We start from the raw sequence: 22,905 nt of genomic DNA, 5'->3' as shown, positions 1-22,905 counted from the left end.
ACTCAACATTCAAAAGTAACTCAAAAGTCTCTACAGTAAAAAAATAAAATATAACTGAATAAAACCCCACAGCTCTAACACTGACCCAGGCCATAATCTTAAAATTTGAACTGTACAGAATGTATTATCTATTTTACCTACATTTATGAAGGTAATACTTACCTAAACATATTCGTTTCATGAACGATTAAAAAATTGTTGTCTTCAAAAGTAATCTACTCACCTGTAGTCTACCTAAAAATCAACATTTGTTTCTCAATAGAATATAAAACTACTGCTTTAAACAAATTAGGTAAACAGATTTATCATCCACACACAGAATATAATAAGCATATTTTAAGCCGATACATCAACATCTCTAATCACTGGGGTGGGGGAACGGATTTCGACAGCTGAACTATTTGCCGTCGGATTCTGTTCCCCCTATGTTTCTTACACAATGAGGTTCTAATATTTATCACAGTGAAGTAAATTACTGAACCCTATAGCCTAGTGGTCAGTACACTCTGCACAACAATTCATTGTATTTCAGCTTGTTGTAACCTGAGTTCAAGTCCCAGTTTAACTTGAAGTTTAACTTGAAGTTAAATTGCTGAACCCTATAGCCTAGTGGTCAGTTCACTCTGCACAACAATTCATTGTATTTCAGCTTGTTGTAACCTGAGTTCAAGTCCCAGTTTAAATTTTATTTTAAATATGCTTAAAATAAAGCATATTTTAAGCCGATACATCAACATCTCTCATTATTGGGGTGGGGGAACGGATTTCGACAGCTGAACTATTTGTCGTCGGATTCTGTTCCCCCTATGTTTCTTACACAATGAGGTTCTAATATTTATCACATTGAAGTTAATTACAAAATCCAATAGCCTAGTGGTCAGTACACTCTGCACTGCAATTCATTATACTTCAGCTTATTGTAACCCGAGTTCTAGTCCCGGTTCGTCGAACTTTCTTGATACTAAACTGTCCTATCATAATAAAAGGCAAAAAAATTATATTCTTTAAACTGATGCAAGTTAAGCTCCATCCATACACAAAAAAGAAAAATCAGCATTTTTTAAGCCATTACATCAACACCTCTCATAATGGAAGTGGGGGAACGGATTCCAACAGCTGTTTTTTTTTGCCGTCGGATTCTGTTCCCCCCATATTTCTGACACACTGAGGTTCTAATATTTATCAAATTGATGCTGTTTAAGCTCCATCCACACACAGAATATAATAAGCATATTTTAAGCCGATACATCAACATCTCTCATCATTGGGGTGGGGGAACGGTTTTCAACAGCTGAACTATTTGCCGTCGGATTCTGTTCCCCCTATGTTTCTTACACAATGAGGTTCTAATATTTATCACATTGTAGTTTTTTTTTGTTTTTTTATTTTTATTTTTTTAAGGCAGGCAAACAAACACAGATTCAATAAATACAACCAAATATTCTAACACGATCATCCATCCATGATTTTACATCATTCTATCACATAAAAAAAACCCAAAAACAAACAAACAAAAAAAACAAAACAGACAATTTGCTTCGATACCTGCTGACAAAAAGAGAAAACAACAGAAGACACAACATCAGAGAAACTGCAGCAACAACCAACATCTGTATGAATCACAATAAATTCTAATTGTTAAATGTTATTGAGCAGCACACATAACTAATATTACAAAATAAGTTTTGAAGCAACAGCAAATCAAGACTATGTGTGTCTGTGAGCACCTGTTTTTACACAAATGTGAATGCTTCAGTGTACACCTGTATGTGTGAGCGTGCTTGTGTTCATAAGGTTCCTCCATGTAAATATTTAATAGTGTGTGTGGGGAACAACAGCTCCATCCCGCAAGGCATGAAGCAGGCATGGAAAAGACCCGGGCCCCAAACATCCGGAGGCCCCCCAGGGCACGGGACCCCCAGGAGAACCACCGCAGGGACAACCGCGGCCCCCACCCAGAAAAGGGCAGAGGAGAGCCCGAAGGCGGGACCTCCGACAGCCACAGTATAGACGCCCCAGGGTGCCGTGACGGCAAGCCCGCAGGCTCCACCGGCAGCCGACCACACCAGGGCAGATCGGCCCCTGGGTCCGGAGATCCAAGGGCCCCCCACCCCCCAACCGGGGCCCAGCAAAGCCAGCGGGGCCAGGCCCCGCCAAGCGACCGCCGAGAGCGGGCCAGCGCTCGCCCGAGCATCCTGCCCCGGCGCGAGAAACCACCAACGTACCGGCGGCATCCTCAACCGGCAGGGCATGGTGGTGGGGTGGGGGTCGACTGAGATGATGAGTGAGGTGGAGTCTAAGGCCCGACCTGACACATAGACGTAGACGAACAAGCACATGTATACACAAGCATACATTCCCACCCTCATGCACGCAAACGAATATTCACACCCTCGCTCCACATGTAGACACACAAAAATGGACACGGTACCCACACTCACACCCCCCATATGCACTCTATACTCCTAGATCCAGGCACCACCACCCCCAGCGGGGTAATCAGCGCCCGATCCCGGAGCTGAACCCCCTTCGCTCCGGCGCGGGGATAGGAAGACCACCCCGGTCCCCGCAGCAGTAGAAAAGACCACCAGCCCAGACCCTGACCGGGCGGCCAGCTCATCCTCCCAGCCCCCGGCTCCGGACAGAGAACAGACAGCAGGGGTGTGAAGAGAAAAAAAAAAAAAAAAAAAAAGACCCCATGCTTCACCCCACCCGCTCAAATGTAGTGTTGGTGTGTGTTGTTCTACGGTGCTTTAAAACAAGGGTGCTTTAAAACAGGGGAGGGGCACCCTCCACAAGCTTGTGTCAGCTCGCCCCCTCCCTAGAGCCCTCAGTGTCTATGTGCAACTTAAAATTGAGAATTGGGCACTGGCACCAGAGGGAAGGCTGAATGAACAGACCGCCCTCCGGATGTCATTCAGTGTGCCCAACCCCCAAGGCCCTATATGTATGTGTCATGTGACAGTAAGTAATGAGAATGTCTAAGCTGTAATGTGTAATTGAGATGCAGGTGGCCACGAGGAGACAGAGGAGTACCACCTCCCCCGCATCCCAGCGACGCACCCGCACCTCAAAACCCTATCTATGTGTTGGTGTGTTGGAGCGGGAGAAGTGAAGCCTTAGGGATGGGGAGGAAAGCATCAGAGGGGGCAAAATACCCCCCCCTTTGGAGCCAGCTCCCCCACTGACCCCCACCGGCACCCCCGCTACCCCAAATCTGCCCAGGGCGAGGGGCCCAGGCCCATCCAGACCAGGGTCCATGGCAGCCCAGGGCGGCCCAACAGACCCCACAGCAGAGGAAAAACTACCCCACCCCATCATTCAGTCAGCTCCCAGACTACATAAGACAATAAGACACCCAGGTAAAGCCCGTTTTCCCCGCCTCTATTGGACCCCCCCCTCCTGCGGAGGCACCGATGTATCGAAGACCCCCACATCAGGGCCGGGCCCAAGCGCATGCACCAACCCATGCTCCCGGCGGCACCCCAACCAGGACCCAAGCCCCCCAGGCCCAGCCGTAACCCCAACCCGGAGGCAGAGCGCCCCCAGATCCCTCATTAACTATCACATTGTAGTTAATTACAAATCCCAATAGCCTAGTAGTCAGTACACTCTGCACTGAAATTCGTTGTATTTCAGCTTATTGCAACCTGAGTTCAAGTCCCAGTTTGTGTCCCAGTTCGTCAAACTTTCTTGATACTAAACTGTCCTATCATAATAAAAGGCAAAAAAATATATTCTTTAAACTGATGCAAGTTAAGCTCCATCCACACACACAAAAAAATACTGCATTTTTTAAGCCATTACATCAACACCTCTCATAATGGAAGTGGGGGAATGGATTCCGACAGCTGGGTTTTTTTGCCGTCGGATTCTGTTCCCCCCCTATTTCTGACACACTGAGGTTCTAATATTTATCAAATTGATGCTGTTTAAGCTCCATCCACACACAGAATATAATAAGCATATTTTAAGCCGATACATCAACATCTCTCATCATTGGGGTGGGGGAACGGATTTCGACAGCTGAACTATTTGCCGTCGGATTCTGTTCCCCCTATGTTTCTTACACAATGAGGTTCTAATATTTATCACAGTGAAGTAAATTACTGAACCCTATAGCCTAGTGGTCAGTACACTCTGCACAGCCATTCATTGAGTTTCAGCTTGTTGTAACCTGAGTTCAAGTCCCAGTTTGTCAAACTTTCTTGATACTAAACTGTCCTATCATAATAAAAGGCAAAAAATTATATTCCTTAAACTGATGCAAGTTAAGCTCCATCCACACACACAAAAAAAAAAATCAGCATTTTTTAAGCCATTACATCAACACCTCTCATAATGGAAGTGGGGGAACGGATTCCGACAGCTGTTTTTTTTGCCGTCGGATTCTGTTCCCCCCATATTTCTAACACACTGACATTCTAATATTTATCAAATTGATGCTGTTTAAGCTCCATCCACACACAAAATAGAATAAGCATATTTTAAGCCAATACAACAACATCTCTCATTATTGGGGTGGGGGAACGGATTTCGACAGCTGAACTATTTGCCGTCGGATTCTGTTCCCCCTATGTTTCTTACACAATGAGGTTCTAATATTTATCACAGTGAAGTTAATTACCAAACCCAGTAGCCTAGTGGTCAGTACACTCTGCACTGCATTTCATTGTATTTTAGCTCATTGTAACCAGAGTTCAAGTCCCACTTCGTCAAACTTTCTTCATACTAAACTGTCCTATCATAATAAAAGGCAAAAAAATTATATTCTTTAAACTGATGCAAGTTAAGCTCCATCCACACACACAAAAAAAAAAATCAGCATTTTTTAAGCCATTACATCAACACTCATAATGGAAGTGGGGGAACGGATTCCGACAGCTGTTTTTTTTACCGTCGGATTCTGTTCCCCCCATATTTCTGACACACTGACGTTCTAATATTTATCAAATTGATGCTAATTACCAAACCCAATAGCCTAGTGGTCAGTACACTTTGCACTGCATTTCATTGTATTTTAGCTCATTGTAACCCGAGTTCAAGTCCCACTTCGTCAAACTTTCTTCATACTAAACTGTCCTATCATAATAAAAGGCAAAAAAATATATTCTTTAAACTGATGCAAGTTAAGCTCCATCCACACACACAAAAAAAAACTGCATTTTTTAAGCCATTACATCAACACTCATAATGGAAGTGGGGGAACGGATTCCGACAGCTGTTTTTTTTTGCCGTCGGATTCTGTTCCCCCCATATTTATGACACACTGACGTTCTAATATTTATCAAATTGATGCTGTTTAAGCTCCATCCACACACAAAATAGAATAAGCATATTTTAAGCCGATACATCAACATCTCTCATCATTGGGGTGGGGGAACGGATTTCGACAGCTGAACTATTTGCCGTCGGATTCTGTTCCCCCTATGTTTCTTACACAATGAGGTTCTAATATTTATCACAGTGAAGTTAATTACCAAACCCAATAGCCTAGTGGTCAGTACTCTCTGCACAGCAGTTCATTGTATTTCAGCTTGTTGTTACCTGAGTTCAAGTCCTGGTTTGTCAATCTTTCTTGATACTAAACTGTCCTATCATAATAAAAGGCAAAAAACTGTATTCTTTAAACTGATGCAAGTTAAGCTCCATCCACACACACAAAAAAAAAATCAGCATTTTTTAAGCCATTACATCAACACCTCTCATAATGGAAGTGGGGGAACGGATTCCGACAGCTGTTTTTTTTGCCGTCGGATTCTGTTCCCCCCCATTTCTGACACTCTGAGGTTCTAATATTTATTCGTATTCGTATTCGTATTATTAATATGTATTCGTTTCATGAACGATTAAAAAATTGTTGTCTTCAAAAGTAATCTAGTCACCTGTAGTCTACCTAAAAATCAACATTTGTTTCTCAATAGAATATAAAACTACTGCTTTAAACAAATTAGGTAAACAGATTTATTTATGTATGTATGCATTTTTATTTATTTATTACACGTTATTATTACTTTATTATTTCACTGCCACTACAGCTGTACACACAATTAACTAGTGAATATAATGATCAAAACAGTAGCTGGTTTTCTGAGGTTGAGCGCCTCAAATATAAATTTGGCAGTATAGGAAAATGTTTAAAGAGATATGAGCGTTTTATACAAAAAAGTTGGAGTGCATGGGGATTTGAACTTGTCATTGCAGGAATATTGCATCATGAATGTAGCTTTAATATTCTAATTTAAAATTCTAAACCATTTGAAATATGTATAGTTATTAGTGCTGTCAAATCGATTAATCGCAGCATCTAAGCATAAACGTTTTTGTTTATATAATATAATTGTGTGTGTCTGTGTATGCATATATATATATATATATATATATAAACAAAAACTTATGTTAGATGCGATTAATCGATTTGACAGCCCTAATAGTTATATAGATTGTTCGACAATGACGATGCAGAATAAAAGGAGACGACCCTCATGCGCAGCGTTTGCCCAGTATGAACTGCTCGAACACATTGTTGGGTTGTCATGTGTCGTCACGTGCAGTGGGCGGGACGTCGCTGGGAATCAGGAACAATTTACAGCAGCCTATGATTGTCTCTGCTAATACTCCTGCCTGTGTTCAGCGATCCTGAGCATAGTGCACTGCATTCATCTTCTTATAAATTTTGTACCTAAAAGAAATGCCAACATGGGCTCTACATGTGAAATGAACGTCGCGACGAGTGTTTGGAGAACACTGCCTCTGTTTGTTTGGGCGAGCTCCCTCTGCTTGTGCCTGAGCAGAGCTGAAGACAGTGCGATGGAGAACATCGTGACAGAGAAGAAAGCTGAAGAAAGCCACAGACAAGACAGTGCCGACCTGCTGATCTTTATCCTGCTCCTTACCCTGACAATTTTGACCATATGGTTGTTCAAACACCGCCGGTTCAGGTTTCTGCACGAGACTGGACTGGCTATGATATATGGTGAGAACAGTCGTGATGGCAGATCATTTGACTGATCGCACATATGAACTGTGAAGTCAGCTGCATGCTTCCCGCGATAAAGTGGGATCTTTTAATTTAAGTACGCCATGTATGAATATGACTGTTCAAAGGGCAGTGTGGGAGTTGTAGCACAGGGCCTGTAAGGTGCAGCTGTCCAGCAGGAGTTAATCTGCCTCCCTGCGTTCCCTGCATATGCTGGCTGCTTTAAAAACCAATGCAGCCAATTTAAAGTTTTATTTTTTAGTGAAGTTTTATTTTTTTCTAATTTCCAGTGTGTAAATTTAGTGCTTCAACTTATATCAGTTTGCTGCAAAGGCAATGTTTCTCATTTTCATTTGAAGGCTTTTAGATTGAATAATATTATTTTATTATATATATATAGATTTATTTGATTTTATTTTTATTTTAGTTAAGCAGTGTTTTTAATAGTTTTACTTTTAGTATAAGTTAACGACAATAGCCCTGGTACACAAAACAGATGTTCTTTAAAAAATCTAGTGTTTTTGGACATCGTGGGTGTCAATTCTATGGAATCTAGAATACATCTCGCAATTCTAACTTGTTAGAATAAAAAGTCGCAATTAGCTTTTTTATTTTTTATTCAGTGGAAGAAACAAGCTTCCATACAGTTCAGCCCCTGTGATGCTGGGGAAAGTCTTGGTAGGCTGCTTACGGCCTCATTTTTGCCATAGAATTAGAATTAGAAATGAATACATAAAAACAGAATAATTTTAATAAAATGCAATGTTTCTGTCTCTCATCAGGGTTGCTTGTGGGTGTCGTACTGCGTTATGCTATTCATGTGCCCAGCAACATGAACAATGTTACATTGAGCTGTAATGTCAATGCCAGTCCAGCTACACTGCTGATGAATGTCAGTGGTAAGTTCTACGAGTACACACTGAAAGGAGAGATCGGTGCCAATAAAGTCAATGACATTCAGGACAACGAGATGCTCCGCAAGGTAAAATATCACATCACAACAATCATAGAGGAGCCGTTTGACACATATTCAGATGAATTTGAATAGAACACTTGAATTCAACAACAAAAGCTATGGGGAATTTATTTGAATATGACTCATACTTACTTCTGTATTTTTAGATTGATATCCAGTCTGTTTTGCTGAACTCATTTATGTTTTTCCAGATGCTTCAGGCAAATTCCTGATTTAACTTTGTGCCAATAATTACATTTTCTCACACATACTAATTCAGTGCCTGACAGAAGTAATCTGTGGTTGGTTCAGTCTCAAAACTATATTTCTCTGTTAGAACATGTCCCTCAGGTGACAGCTGCATGAAACTGCTTCTGTATCGGTTAAAACATGAGGTTTAAGAGTTGCATAATTTAGTTGTTGAAATGTATGATAATTACATTTGATGTTTTGCATAGAAAGTCACACTATATTCAATTATTGAACACTTGGCTCCAGTCAAACCACTAATAAGAGGAAATAGTTCAGATTTTGGTTGCACTTTATTTTACAGTATGTGCTTTTACGTGTACTGGGAAAGTACTGGGAAATATGAGGTAACTACATGGGTTAAGGTTATGTGTAGGGGTAGGTTCAGGGTTAGTACCTGGTTATTACCCAGTTATTGCAATTACTATAATAAGTGCATAGTATGTACACGAAGAACAGGACTGTAAAATAAAGTGCTTTTGTTTTTCTTTTAATTTTTAGATTTTTTTTTTAATATAACATTTAGAAAAGATGCTTGAAGTATATACACTAAAGTATATACATATCTTTATTCAGCGAGGGCATAATAAAATTATCAAAAGTGATAGTAAATACATTTATAATGTTACAAAAGATTTCTATTTCAAATAAATGATGTTCCTTTGAACTTTCTATTCATCCTAGAATGAATGTATAATGGTTTCCACAAAAATATTAAGCAGCACAACTGTTTTCAACATTGGTATTAATAATAAATATTTATTGTGCATCAAATCATCATAGAAGGATTTCTGAAGGATCATGTGACCCTGAAGACTGGTGTGATGATGCTGACAATTCAGCTTTGCATCACAAGAATAAATTACATTAAAAAAACAAAACAAAAAAACCCAGATTTTAAATAATATTTCACAATATTAATGTATTTTTGATCAAATAAAGGCAGCCTTGGTGAGCATAAGAGCATTATTTCTAAAACATTAAAACATGTATATATATTTTTCTTATTTTGTCATCGATGAATGAAATGCCTATATCTGTATCTTTCTAATTCTATTTCAGGTGACCTTTGACCCAGAGGTCTTCTTTAATATTCTCTTGCCCCCCATCATTTTTCATGCTGGATACAGTTTAAAACGAGTAAGGGCTGTTTTCTATTGATTAATACAGACAAATGTTCATGTAGTGTTCAACATAGACAAATCAAAGACCATTATTCAATTAATTTCTTCTCTCTACCTGTTTCTCAGAGACATTTCTTCAGGAACTTGGGCTCCATTCTTGTCTATGCATTTGTGGGAACCGTGGTGTCTTGTTTCATCATTGGGTCAGTCTTTTTTCAGTACTTTTTTAAGTGGTTGCTTTATTGATGAGGGTGAGAACCAGCTCTCAGAGGTGTGCGGTTTGTATTTCAGGTTGTTAATGTATGGCTGTGTGACGCTGATGAAGCAAATTGGCCAGCTGGGTGGTGACTTCTTCTTCACTGATTGCCTTTTCTTTGGTGCCATTGTCTCAGCCACTGACCCAGGTATTACAGTCAAAACTCTCTGTAACAGTGCCTAAATGCAGTCATGAGTGTTTTGGTGTGTATTAATCAAATCCCTTTATCTAAAAAATGTTTGCAAGAGGGATGTGTCATGTAACTCCTAGAAACTAAGCCTTGCTGTAGCAGAATTGACCTTCACTATGCTATTTCCTGTTATGAAATTATTATAATCAAGTTACATATAAGAGCAATTTGATCTATCTTTAAAATGTACCCTTTTCAAAGCTCGTCCCCCCTTGGTTACTGTTGCTCACTAAGACGAGCTGCACAGAACATCCCTTAGAAATGAATGCGAAAATGCTACTAAAAGTGCAATCTTCAGTAAAATGTGCTCCTAAATTGAACGGATGTTACTCTTACTTTAAAAAACAACATTTTATAATAACAATTTACTATCAATAGACTCTGGACTTCCATTAGAAATTGCATTAAAATAGAGAAAAAGCATGTCTGATGACGGCAACAGTTGCTAAAGCAGGATTGGTCAGTAATGTTGTTAACGCAGGGCTTAGCGAAGGCATTGATTTATGCTTTGTTTTGTAGTGACAGTTCTGGCCATCTTCAATGAGCTGCACGTGGATTCTGACCTGTACGCTCTGCTGTTTGGAGAAAGTGTCCTGAACGATGCCGTCGCTGTCGTACTGTCCTCGTAAGTCCTCTACTGCCGATGATCACACACTGCTATGTGTAAACAAACTGCTTTTGTTGGTTCATTCATTAATATTATTAATGATTTTGAGATATAACTGTTTTGGGTTTTATAAACTCAGTGCAGAATGAATAATTAACACTTTTCATTTAACACCCGATTTTTCCTCTGCTGGACCTATCATCTGCTCCAGTATGCTGCTTTATTACGGGAGGCAAAGTGGGGCGGGGCGTCACAGCCCTGGAGGTGTGGCTTATGCAGAGGGCGGGAACCAGACACTGAGAACGCCCCTCAATGGGTGTGCCACACATTTAGAGCTTTGAGCCTTCCGAGTGGATTTTTAGTGTGTGCATTGGCTGGTCTTTACCAGAACATGCAGAGTGAATGACCCACAGACATGCTTCACACCAGCACCTGTAGTGAACTCATCCCTCAAGGAAGTAGAATTCCTCTTTACTTCTATTTTAACCGCCTGTAGAGGACTCATGAAGTCCATCGGTTATAGATGGTGTGTAGATGATGAGGCAGAGCTGTGGGTATTTGCTGATTTGATGATAGTCCTTTGCTTCTTAGTTTGAAGTGATCCTGTGTTGCTCTAGAGAGTTTACTTTTGTTCCTACCTATCCTCTGTACTAAAAATCTAGCATGTAAGTACATCTCTCTAAAAAGCTATTCAATTTCATGAGGATTCAAAACTTCCTTGCTCAAATGAATTAATGTAGCTTAAAGTAACTGCTATTCTAACTTCTACCCTTATCCTAAGAAAAGAGTGTAATTTAAATTAAGCCCCCAAACCCCTCTTCCACAGCTAAAAATATGGAAAAGTTCACCAAAACCAGCACTCTTCCAGATGGTGTGTATCACCTGCTGCTATGCATATATTAACTTTATTCTCAGTAAGGTTCCCAGTCATTTCAGTCTGGTCTTAATCTTTTATGTGGAGTGTTTTAGCAGCGATTGGTTTATGATTTAGGTTGTGATTGAGTTAAAAACTACATTAAGCACAACAGAAGACTAGTAAACAAAAGTGCTCATTTCACATTTCTCATTCTAAGGATCAGAGATGCGTTGAAAAAACATTATTGACATTATGTTCCTCAGGGAACAAAATCGATGATAGAAAATGTATAATATGACCTCTTGAAGAAAACTGTCCAGAGAATGGGAAATAGAATATAAATTGAATATCTCTGATGAGCACACTTATCTGATACTAATAAGTTCAGATTTTGCCTAAACTTTAGCACACTTTTCCAGCCCTGCTCATAACGCTAATATTTGTTATGATTTTCCAATAGCGAATGGATCTTTATCCTTTTAGATTTTTGCAGGTTTGACATTGGAATTACTTGAATGGGTCTGTGTCATTTTTCCAGGTCTATTGTAGCATATCAGCCTGAGGGAAACAACAGTCACACGTTTGAAGCCATGGCCATGCTGAAGTCCTTTGGCATCTTCCTGGGGGTCTTCAGTGGTTCTTTTGCTCTTGGAATGGCAACTGGAGTCGTAACTGCATTGATATCCTTTACTGGTTCAATATTGCACGTCACTTTTTTTGTTGTTGGTATGAACCATGGTGCTTATGAAAAAGAAATGGGTTCAAATCTCATCTGTATTGATCTAATTCTCTCCACGTGATTGTCACTATTAATGTAAAATAATGTATTTAGTGGTTTATTCATCCTGAAGTTACTCCTTGACTCCCTTCCACGTTACTAAGTTCACTAAGCTTAGAGATTTACCATTGCTGGAGACGGCACTGTTCTTCCTCATGTCCTGGAGCACATTCCTACTGGCTGAGGCCTGTGGATTTACAGGTGAGCTTGAGTTCCCCATAGAATCTTCTAGAAACTACCTAGAAACGTATTGCATACTTCTATATTTGAATGCTTGTTCCTGCTCATCCTGTTGTGTTCATCCTCAGGTGTGGTGGCAGTTCTGTTCTGTGGAATGACACAGGCCCATTACACCTTTAACAACCTGTCTCCTGAATCTCAGGACAGGACGAAACAAGTAAGATTAAAAAGTTACTTTTATTTTAGGCTCTCTCTCTGCATGATGTACACTCAAAAGTACATTCAAATGTTTTTTTAAAAAATGTTTAAGAAAGAAGTCTCATCCCCACCAAGGCTGCATTCATTTGATCAAAATGCAGTAAAACAGTAATACTGTGAAATATTATTACAATTTAAAATAATTGTTTTCTATTATAATCTATTTTAAAATGTAATTTATTGGTGCAATGGCAAAGCTGAATTGTCAGCATCATTACTCCAGTCTTCAGTGGCACATGATCCTTCAGAAAATATATGTTGATTTGATGCTAAAGAAACGTTTATCATTATTATTATTATTATCAATATTGAAAACAAATGCGCTGCTTTATATTTTTTGGAAATTTCTTTTTAAATGTACCTTTTCAGGGTCATTTGATGAATAGAAGGTTCAAAAGATCTATGTTTATTTGAAATACAAATCTTTACATTATAAATAGCATTATAAATGTCTTTACTGTTATTTTTGGTCAATTTAATGTGTCCTTGCTGAAAAGTATTAATAATAACTTTTTTAAGGTAGTTTATACCTTGAAAACAAATTTAGGCACTAGCAAGGACCTTGATCCAGTGAACATTGGGACACTGGTTACTCAGTTACATCATGTGACATGATTATGACATTGTACATTAAACCATACAGTAGCTAATATTTATCAGTTATCATTGTTGTGTAATGTCATTGTACATCTTCATTATAGCAGCTAAAAAGTACAGTGCCATCATGAAATAGATGCTTGTCCTGCATTGATTTTTCAGAAGCAAAATAATGGTATTAATAGATAATAAGATAATAATGACATTCAGACTTATAATACATACTATAATACAACAGGGCTCAACGTTATTACAATATAAACATTAGTACAAAGTTGCAGAAAATGAATAAATGAACACATACATAAAACGATGTAGCTGTTTTTACAATGTAGCTGAACTGTAGCCACAAATCTTTTCTTTGTACCTAGTAATGCTTTTACTTCAAAATTTTCTAAGGCAGGTCTGTTGAACTTGTCAGAGGTTAATATATGAAATATGAAATATATATAATATAAACATCTCACTATGATTTCATGTCACTGTGCTCTCTTTCAGTTATTCGAGCTACTGAATTTCCTGGCTGAGAACTTCATATTTTCCTACATGGGCTTGACATTGTTTACCTTCCAGAACCACGTCTTCAATCCAATCTTCATAGTGGGTGCATTCGTATCCTAAGACTTCAGCTTTGTGCCTAAGGACTAAATGAGCAGACAAAGTGATATAATAGTTAAATGCTCTCAGCAAATGCAAAACATGTGGAAAATCTGATGGATCACTTTTATTAAAAAGGCAAGTGTTTGCTCATGTTAGACGGCGGTACTTTGCTTAATGTTATCAAGGAAGTGGCTGGCTGTTGTTTTTGAGTTATATGTCCAGGGTGTTACAGCTCATTGTGTTTCCCAGAAATCAATGGCCCAGAACCACTTTTTCATTAACAAAGCCCTCAGAAAGACTCAGGAAGGGCAACATGTCATGATTTTGATCAGGGTGTAGATGCTGTCAGTTCAGCATTAGCTCCATTTTTACAGTCACTCCTTGACACCACTCCACTCAGCTGGCCGTGTTTCTGGGCAGAGCGGCAAACATCTACCCCCTCTCCTTCCTGCTGAACTTGGGCCGCAAAAACAAGATCACCCCCAACTTCCAGCACATGATGATGTTTGCAGGTTTGTGCGTAGAACTGCAACGGATTCCTATGGTTAGCCATGATTTAAACTACAAAGAACATGCCAAAACCAAAAGTCTTATTGAGGTTAAATAGTTTAGTCTTTCAAAATCATATTTTTTTTAAATCCATTTTGTTGGTTTATAGTCTGAACAGCTAAAAAAACAAAAAATAAACCAATTCCATATGAGGTTTGAAATGTATTGACGATTTTTGGAAATTATTTTCAGTCATAATGGACAGATTGAATTTCAGTTTTTCATTCTTTTCCCATTTACTCTCACATGTGGCATTTACTGTGTACTGAGCGAACAAGTGAACAATTTCCATATACAGCACATGCATGAATGTGTAAATGGTAAAGTAATGCATCTGACGCTTGCGTTGTGTGATGAATTCAGCACAGCAGCAAGATTTCAATCACTCAGATTTCAATGAGCAAAGACTCTCACTGACTCTCAAAGGCGCACTGACTCTCAGATTTATGGCCAGTGTGAACCAATTCTTGGTATTTTCTTGCCCCACTGCTCACCAGGTCTTCGTGGCGCCATGACTTTTGCCCTGTCAATCAGGGATACGGCCACATATGCACGGCAGATGATGTTCTCCACCACGCTGCTGGTGGTTTTCTTCACCGTTTGGATCTGCGGTGGAGGCACAACTCAGATGCTGTCCTGCCAGAATATCCGGTCAGTTCTAACCTCTTCTTTAGTCTGAATGATCTTTTCCTGTCAGACAAGTAGACTATGAGCATGGGTAACTCATTAGACATGTTTTTTTGTTCTTATTTGTGTCCTTTTTCACGTGTAATGTAATGTGGAAGTAATATGTAAACACCATGAGCCATATAAAACTCTTTTCCAAACTTATTTAGCAGCTAAAACTCACTTTTGAGTGGATGAAATTGCAACAAACTTCTTATTACTTCTTGCTGTAATACTGTTTTGTGTTTGACAGTGTTGGAGTGGACGCAGATCAGGAGAACTTTGTAAGTGTTTTTGGTCTGCTGTAGTCAGACATGGGTTTTATATCAGAGCAGAGCTGTTTAATGATGGGTTTTCCTCTGTGTCCATCTGCAGATCGGCCCTGATGGAGTGGAAAGGAGGAGCACTAAACATGAGAGCGCCTGGCCCTTCAGGATCTGGTATAACTTTGATCACAAGTATCCTTTGCTGTGTAGCTCTTAATAGTAACCTGCTAAAAGAACATAAAATATATAATCTCTCTCAAATTTCTGTACTGGAACTTCAAATCCATTTAGTTGGTTTATAGTCTGTACAGCAAAAAATAAATAAATTCTAAACCAATTCCATATGAGGTTTGACACATATTGATGATTTTTGGAAATGATTTTCATTAATAATGGTCAGGTGGGATTTCAGTTTTTCATTCTTTCAGTTTTTCATACGTTCAGCACATGCATGAATGTGTAACTGGTAAAGTTATACATCTGACGCTTACGTTGTGCGATGGGTTCAGCACATCGGCGGTTAAAAATTGCTGCTGTAACCCCTGTACCAAAAAAACTAAGATGGACTTAGATAACCTTAACAGTTTCCATCCCGTTTCCAATCTTCCCTTCCTTTCAAAAATTTTAGAGTGAATTGTTGCTTCTCAATTACACACTCATCTTGCTGTAAACAATCTCTTTGAGTCCCGTTAATCCGGCTTCCGTAAACTCCATAGCACTGAAACAATATTAGTTAAGGTCACTAATAACTTGTTAATTGTTTTGGACTCTAACTGTTTGGACTCTAAGAAGGGTCCAAATTTGACCCTTCTTGATCTTAGTGTCGCTTTTGACACTGTAGATCTTTCTTTTGCACCCGTTTAGAGACTGTCTTCAGTGTTTCTGATACTGCACTAAACTGGTTTAAGTCCTGCCTCTCAGATTGTAAGCAATTTGTTACTATGGGTGGATGCAGGTCTAAGATTTGTTTGGTGCAATCTTGCGTTCCTCAGGGATCAGTCTTGGGCCCTTTATTCTTTAGCATTTACATTTTTCCCCTTTGGTTATCTCTTAAGATCACTCTGTCTTAACTTTCATTTTAATGCAGATGACACCCAGATTTACATGCATTCAAAACCTGATCATAATGTGGCTGTGGCCTTTCTTTCTCAATGTATTTCTGAGATTCAAAAAATGGCTGTCTCAATTTTCTTTGTCTTAACAGTGACAAGACTGAGGTTATGCTCATTGGCTTACCCTACCAACTATGTAAAGCTGGGTCTTTAACCTTATATTTGGATGGTTCTATTCTGGAGTTTCAAACAAAACTAAAAAGATTCTAATTTAACATTTGATCCTCATGTCCAGCATACTGTTAAAACATCTTTTTTTTTAATCTTAGAAACATTGCCAGAATATGTCCCATGTTCTCATTCGCTGTGTCTGAAAAGTTGATCAACGTTTTTGTATTTTCCTGCATTGATTATTGCAATGCTCTACTGGCTGGGGTTTCAAAAACTACCCTAAATATGTAAGTGACATGAGAAGGCCAAGTATGGTAACCCATTTAACTCATCCAAGTTAGTGCACACACATTAGGAGCAGCCAGTAGTGAAAATGTAGTATGTCATCTGGTATTCTATGCATGAATGTAAACTTCAGATATAGTACAAATGGCATTTTATTTTGCTATTCTGAACACAGCCTGACACTGCTAATGGTCAACTGGGAAGTTCAATCATGGTTCTGTTTACTGGACAGAGTTGCTTTGGATAAAAGTGTCTGATATGTGGTTGTTTGTGTTTTTGTTCCGAAAAGCCTTCCTTAACCCTGTTGACTTGCAGTTATCTGAAGCCCATTCTGACCCACAGCGGACCACCGCTCACTGCCACACTTCCTGCGTGCTGTGGTCCTCTGGCACGCTGCCTCACCAGCCAACAGGCGTATGAGGTTTGTACTTTACCCGCATGCTGTGGATTAATAATTATATGTAGTTCTGTCTGGATCTTCCTCTTCTTTTAGCTAGAAAGAAGGTCTTGATTTGGCAGAAACTAGTCGTTTTGGAAGAAACTAGTCGTTTATGTACTACCAGATGGCGACGGACCCCTCAAAATCACTCTTAAGCCCTATTCGGACTGTAATTGTTTCTCATGGGGTCTCCCACCACCTGCATAAAAATCCCAGGCCAAATTACCTACTGTTTTTTGACGAACACCAAGGTCGTGCGATGATTTAATTGCGTCCGAATCCACATCTCTGAGTTTACAAGAAGAGATCACTTCAGAATTCACTGTTTAGATCCTTTTTGATCACTATCGAGCATGTACGATAACTGTTGCGAAAACTGCAGCATTGCACTGTTATTAGGATAATTATCATTATTATTGTTACATTTTTAAATGTTGTATACGTCAATATAAATAAATGTTGTATACATCAATATATATACAGTGAGGAAAATAAGTATTTGAACACCCTGCTATTTTGCAAGTTTTAGTATGTAAGTAGCCTTTGTTTGCAATTACAGAGGTCAAACATTTCCTGTAGTTTTTCACCAGGTTTGCACACACTGCAGGAGGGATTTTGGCCCACTCCTCCACACAGATCTTCTCTAGATCAGTCAGGTTTCTGGGCTGTCGCTGAGAAACACAGAGTTTGAGCTCCCTCCAAAGATTCTCTATTGGGTTTAGGTCTGGAGACTGGCTAGGCCACGCCAGAACCTTGATATGCTTCTTACAGAGCCACTCCTTGGTTATCCTGGCTGTGTGCTTCGGGTCATTGTCATGTTGGAAGACCCAGCCTCGACCCATCTTCAATGCTCTAACTGAGGGAAGGAGGCTGTTCCCCAAAATCTCGCAATACATGGCCCCGGTCATCCTCTCCTTAATACAGTGCAGTCGCCCTGTCCCATGTGCAGAAAAACACCCCCAAAGCATGATGCCCCCATGCTTCACAGTAGGGATGGTGTTCTTGGGATGGTACTCATCATTCTTCTTCCTCCAAACACGTTTAGTGGAATTATGACCAAAAAGTTCTATTTTGGTCTCATCTGACCACATGACTTTCTCCCATGACTCCTCTGGATCATCCAAATGGTCATTGGCAAACTTAAGACGGGCCTTGACATGTGCTGGTTTAAGCAGGGGAACCTTCCGTGCCATGCATGATTTCAAACCATGACGTCTTAGTGTATTACCAACAGTAACCTTGGAAACAGTGGTCCCAGCTCTTTTCAGGTCATTGACCAGCTCCTCCCGTGTAGTTCTGGGCTGATTTCTCACCTTTCTTAGGATCATTGAGACCCCACGAGGTGAGATCTTGCATGGAGCCCCAGTCCGAGGGAGATTGACAGTCATGTTTAGCTTCTTCCATTTTCTAATGATTGCTCCAACAGTGGACCTTTTTTCACCAAGCTGCCTGGCAATTTCCCCGTAGCCCTTTCCAGCCTTGTGGAGGTGTACAATTTTGTCTCTAGTGTCTTTGGACAGCTCTTTGGTCTTGGCCATGTTAGTAGTTGGATTCTTACTGATTGTATGGGGTGGACAGGTGTCTTTATGCAGCTAACGACCTCAAACAGGTGCATCTAATTTAGGATAATAAATGGAGTGGAGGTGGACATTTTAAAGGCAGACTAACAGGTCTTTGAGGGTCAGAATTCTAGCTGATAGACAGGTGTTCAAATACTTAATTGCAGCTGTATCATACAAATAAATAGTTAAAAAATCATATATTGTGATTTCGGGATTTTTTTTTTTTTGATTATGTCTCTCACAGTGGACATGCACCTACGATGACAATTTCAGACCCCTCCATGATTTCTAAGTGGGAGAACTTGCAAAATAGCAGGGTGTTCAAATACTTATTTTCCTCACTGTATATTGGTTTATAAATGTTTTTACTGTCACATTGATCCATTCAATGTGTCCAAAAAAATAGTATAGTTTTTTGAATAGTAGTTTAACCACTCTAACTTTTATTACATTTTACCTGGTGTTATTCCTTTAACCTCATTTGGCACCAGGATGATGATAAGTAATAATCTGCAATTGTTATGTTGTAAGTCTCTTTGCTGAATGACTACTCAGAAACTACTTCAAGTGATGAAATCACCATTGTGTTTTCTTTAAGAATGAGGAGCAGCTGAAAGACGACGACTCCGACCTGATCCTGAATGACGGCGACATCACGCTGACGTACGGTGACATCACCGTGAGCACAGATGCTACAGGCGCTCACACGAGCGGTACGGCCGTCGGAGGAGTGGCCGTGAACTCTGACGAGGCTCTGGATCGAGAGCTGGCGTTCGGCGACCATGAGCTGGTGATCCGAGGCACCCGATTGGTCCTGCCCATGGATGATTCGGAGCCCCCGCTGCCTCTTGACTCCCACCGCCACCGGCACAAGTATGAAACGATGAGTTGAACGGGGCAAGCGGTGACGAACGAGTCTCTCTTCTCTCTATCATCTCTCATCCGGAGCGATCTCTCTCAGCACCTCTCCTGTCTCTGAAGTGGCTGGTTTGATGTCTCTACCTCATTCATCACTCTTTCTTTTACATCATTACAGAAATGTAAACTATTTATTCACTTCTCTTCTGCAAAGCATTATGGGCTTTTTTTCTGTTTCCGGCGATTCTGCCGCTAACGAGACCGCTTAGCACCCGACATCACGGATCGGAAGCATGCTCTGGTTTCTCCAAGTTTATCATGACAACAGAATAAGCATACTAAGCATACTTTTATTGTCTGTATAGCAAGGAGTAAAATTGCCGTGACCTGGCCTGCATGTTTATTTGTGTCCTCTCTTGTCGTGCGAGCGCTTGTTTAGGAGATGTGAAGAGTCTGTGGGTCTGAAGCTTTTTACTGCCTTCTCTTGTTGTGACAGAGGCGTGCTGACCGGTGGCTCTGCGTTTGCTCTGCAGTTTCAATCAAGTGCCTGTCGAATGTAGTTTTCCCCCTTTGAGCAAAATGACACTCTTTGCCGTCCACTAGAGGGAGGCCTTGTGTTATCATACCGTTTTGTTCTATGAGCTGTGCAGGCGGACGCCATTCACTCAGAACTCAGAGTAACTTGTGATTGGCTGTAGAAACATGCTTGGATCTTATATTGTGACCTTTGACTGTGAATCTATGGAGGTTTTTACACCTTGTTGTTCATGTTGTTGTTTTGCCCAGTCAGAAGATAGAGGGCCATTCATATAGTGCAATTTCTTTTCTTTTGTTGTAACGTTTTTCTAAGACAACTAATTGCATATAGCTTTAAGACATTTTTTCTTCTTTTTTTCCATGTAGTCAAAAACAATTGAGCAAATGTCATGTTTAACTAAAGAATGTTTTTGACATTGATTTGAGATTATGCATTAGTATTACATAACCATATTATACATAAAAAAAATGCCCTTATTTTTTGTAGTTGGCAGAATTGGGCGATCAGATTTAGAAAAAAATGTCAGTGGGACTTAAGCCTTTTTTTTCTTTTTATTCCTAATTTTTGCATGACATGTAATGTGGAGAAGCATAACGCTCCACGTTTTCTTCCCAAAGTCCTTTTTGTGTGTTCATGTTTTCTTACAAATTGAAAACGCTTTATCTGTCTTGATCAGTGTAGAACAAAATCTTCAAATTTTAGAATTATTTTAAAAGGGCTGAATGAATAAAATAAGTTTTAACGTTCACACCTACAAAAAAAAAAAAAAAACGTTGTACGAGGCATCATGTTCTGTCTAATAGTTTCAGGCTTGACCACGTGACCAATTGACGGGCATCTGAAAACATGGTTAGAATTGTATGCGGTTATGAACGCAGTGAAATCAATCTGTATTATAGTAGGATCTTTACATTTAGACCTGCATCCCAATTTTCATACATTCCATCCCAAATAGTGTGTGAGGTGAGTGACTGAGGATTAGAATTAGTGCAAAAAACTTTACATGCTTGCAGAATCTGAAAGATATGAGCTTTTTTCTTTTTTAATATGGCCGATAAGAACCGATAAAAAGCAAATGGTACTTCAACAGGGGGTCTATGGTATCAACACAAAAAAATCATGATGTTGTACTGTTTTACTACATACTTCATGATGTCTTTCCCATCATCCGTGAAGTATATACATTGTGTGCTCTAGAAGGATGTAAACTGGGATGCTGCTAATGATTTAGAGTTATAATTGACTTAAAGATGATATAAGAAGGCATGACCCAACACGATCAGAAAATGAAGGAACATTAGTAGAGGAGCGAACAGATCTTTTGTTAAATTCAGTTTGTGTGTTTGTAGTTTCTCTTTTGCTTTCTGGCAGTTAGTGGACTGTGTAGAAACCGCTTGTTGTTTGGATGAGGGCCAGGGTGGCATCATTAACTGTGGAGCAGGAAGTGTTGATAACACACCACCCTGCCAACAATGTCTGTGTGCTGGAAAGTTGAACACGCTCTGGAACGAGAGGATGACGGCGGGTCATCATAGTGGCACTACACCGATATCTCCTGCTGTGCAGGATCATGTGATGAGAGGCCACAGTATTATAATACACAGGAACAGTGTGTGTGTGTGTGTGTGTGTGTTTGAATAGACGCGGTAGAGCATTATTAGCAGATTTGCACTTTTCATTTTTAATTTGCATTAAAGAGATAACTGAGAAATGCCTACTGATACATATTTGTTTGTCAGAGCTTCATAAGATGAGCAAATGAACTCCAATACAGATCATGTCACTGCTTTTTGTCCTTTGAATGAGAAATTCAGACATCCTGGTAAATTCTTCTTTTGGGGAAAAAATGGTGTCAAGAGAAAGTGTTCAGTATCTGTAAGCAGCAGCAGCAAGATTTCTTAAATGTTTATATTTGTAGTTCTGGAGAATGAAGCTTGTTCCTTTCAGACAGCAAATGACCTTATGAGTATGTGAATCTATGACTTTCAGCATAAGAGTGGACAGAACTGTGCATCCCAGCTAGTCCAAAGTAGCAGAAGCCAGTTGAGTGGGCTTTAATGGTGGTAAATGTGCTGTTTGTACTGGTACGTAGCTGTGTGTTTGTCACACTATGTGCAGATCTGCTCTAATGTGTTGCAGGTACTGACTGTTTACATCTGTGTAAATATTCTCATCTGTTCATGTGCGTGCAATGGTCAATAAACAGAAGCCTGTGCTTTCAATGAAATGATCATGTGTAATGTATGTCTGTTTTTATTTACAATCACTATATTCCCAGACATCGGACAAACTTGGACATTCACAATATATACTTGTGAGTTCACTATATTCACAAACTCGGACATTCATAATATATACTTGTGAGTTCACTATATTCACAAACTCGGACATTCACAATATATACTTGTGAGTTCACTATATTCACAAACTCGGACATTCACAATATATACTTGTGAGTTCACTATATTCACAAACTCGGACATTCATAATATATACTTGTGAGTTCACTATATTCACAAACTCAGACATTCATAATATATACTTGTGAGTTCACTATATTCACAAACTCGGACATTTCAAAACTGAAACACTGCTAAAACTCTTCTTAGGTGCTGACATCATTCCTAAAGCAGCTGTTTGGAAGCTGTGTAAATGAAATATGTCTGATACAACGAGGCTAATGGCCTCTAGTTAAAAGGCCCTTTTGATTTATTTTCGTCTAAAACACTAAATGGCAACAAGCACCATCACAATACTTTCCTAAACACGTTTTTATTTGATTAAAAAAACAGTAACAGTAATATTATGAAATATTTTACATTTTAAAATATTATTAATTAATAAAAATAATAAAAATTATTAATAAAAAAAAACCTTAGTGACTTGTTTA

The 22,905-nt window shown here is 39.4% G+C and overlaps 1 protein-coding gene across 1 annotated transcript; it reads left to right on the top strand.

Moving 5' to 3' along the window:
- Positions 1-6,550: 6,550 nt before the first annotated feature.
- slc9a6a (solute carrier family 9 member A6a) lies at positions 6,551-22,245 on the top strand. The gene is made up of 16 exons (XM_084132908.1): positions 6,551-6,976; positions 7,762-7,961; positions 9,246-9,323; positions 9,434-9,510; positions 9,599-9,711; positions 10,273-10,378; positions 11,755-11,896; positions 12,090-12,195; positions 12,303-12,391; positions 13,528-13,641; positions 14,030-14,141; positions 14,676-14,829; positions 15,098-15,128; positions 15,220-15,302; positions 16,934-17,039; positions 19,218-22,245. Exons 1-16 carry the CDS (start codon positions 6,700-6,702, stop codon positions 19,509-19,511), a joined length of 2,082 nt encoding a protein of 693 aa, XP_083989034.1. The 5' UTR covers positions 6,551-6,699; the 3' UTR covers positions 19,512-22,245.
- Positions 22,246-22,905: the final 660 nt, after the last annotated feature.

This window comes from Abramis brama (genome assembly GCF_963993115.1).
Source record: "Abramis brama genome assembly, chromosome: 13".
Taxonomy (NCBI): Eukaryota; Metazoa; Chordata; class Actinopteri; order Cypriniformes; family Leuciscidae; genus Abramis; species Abramis brama.
The sequence above is the reverse complement of the archived record's forward strand: the minus strand, read 5'-3'. Positions and strand labels throughout refer to the sequence as shown.

Excerpts from the sequence above, each read along its gene's own strand:
- slc9a6a (XM_084132908.1), top strand. The coding sequence starts at position 6,700 with ATGGGCTCTACATGTGAAATGAACGTCGCGACGAGTGTTTGGAGAACA. Across the intron at positions 7,962-9,245 it reads ACAACGAGATGCTCCGCAAG|GTGACCTTTGACCCAGAGGT; the intron begins GTAAAATATCAC and ends ATTCTATTTCAG. Across the intron at positions 17,040-19,217 it reads CCAGCCAACAGGCGTATGAG|AATGAGGAGCAGCTGAAAGA; the intron begins GTTTGTACTTTA and ends GTTTTCTTTAAG.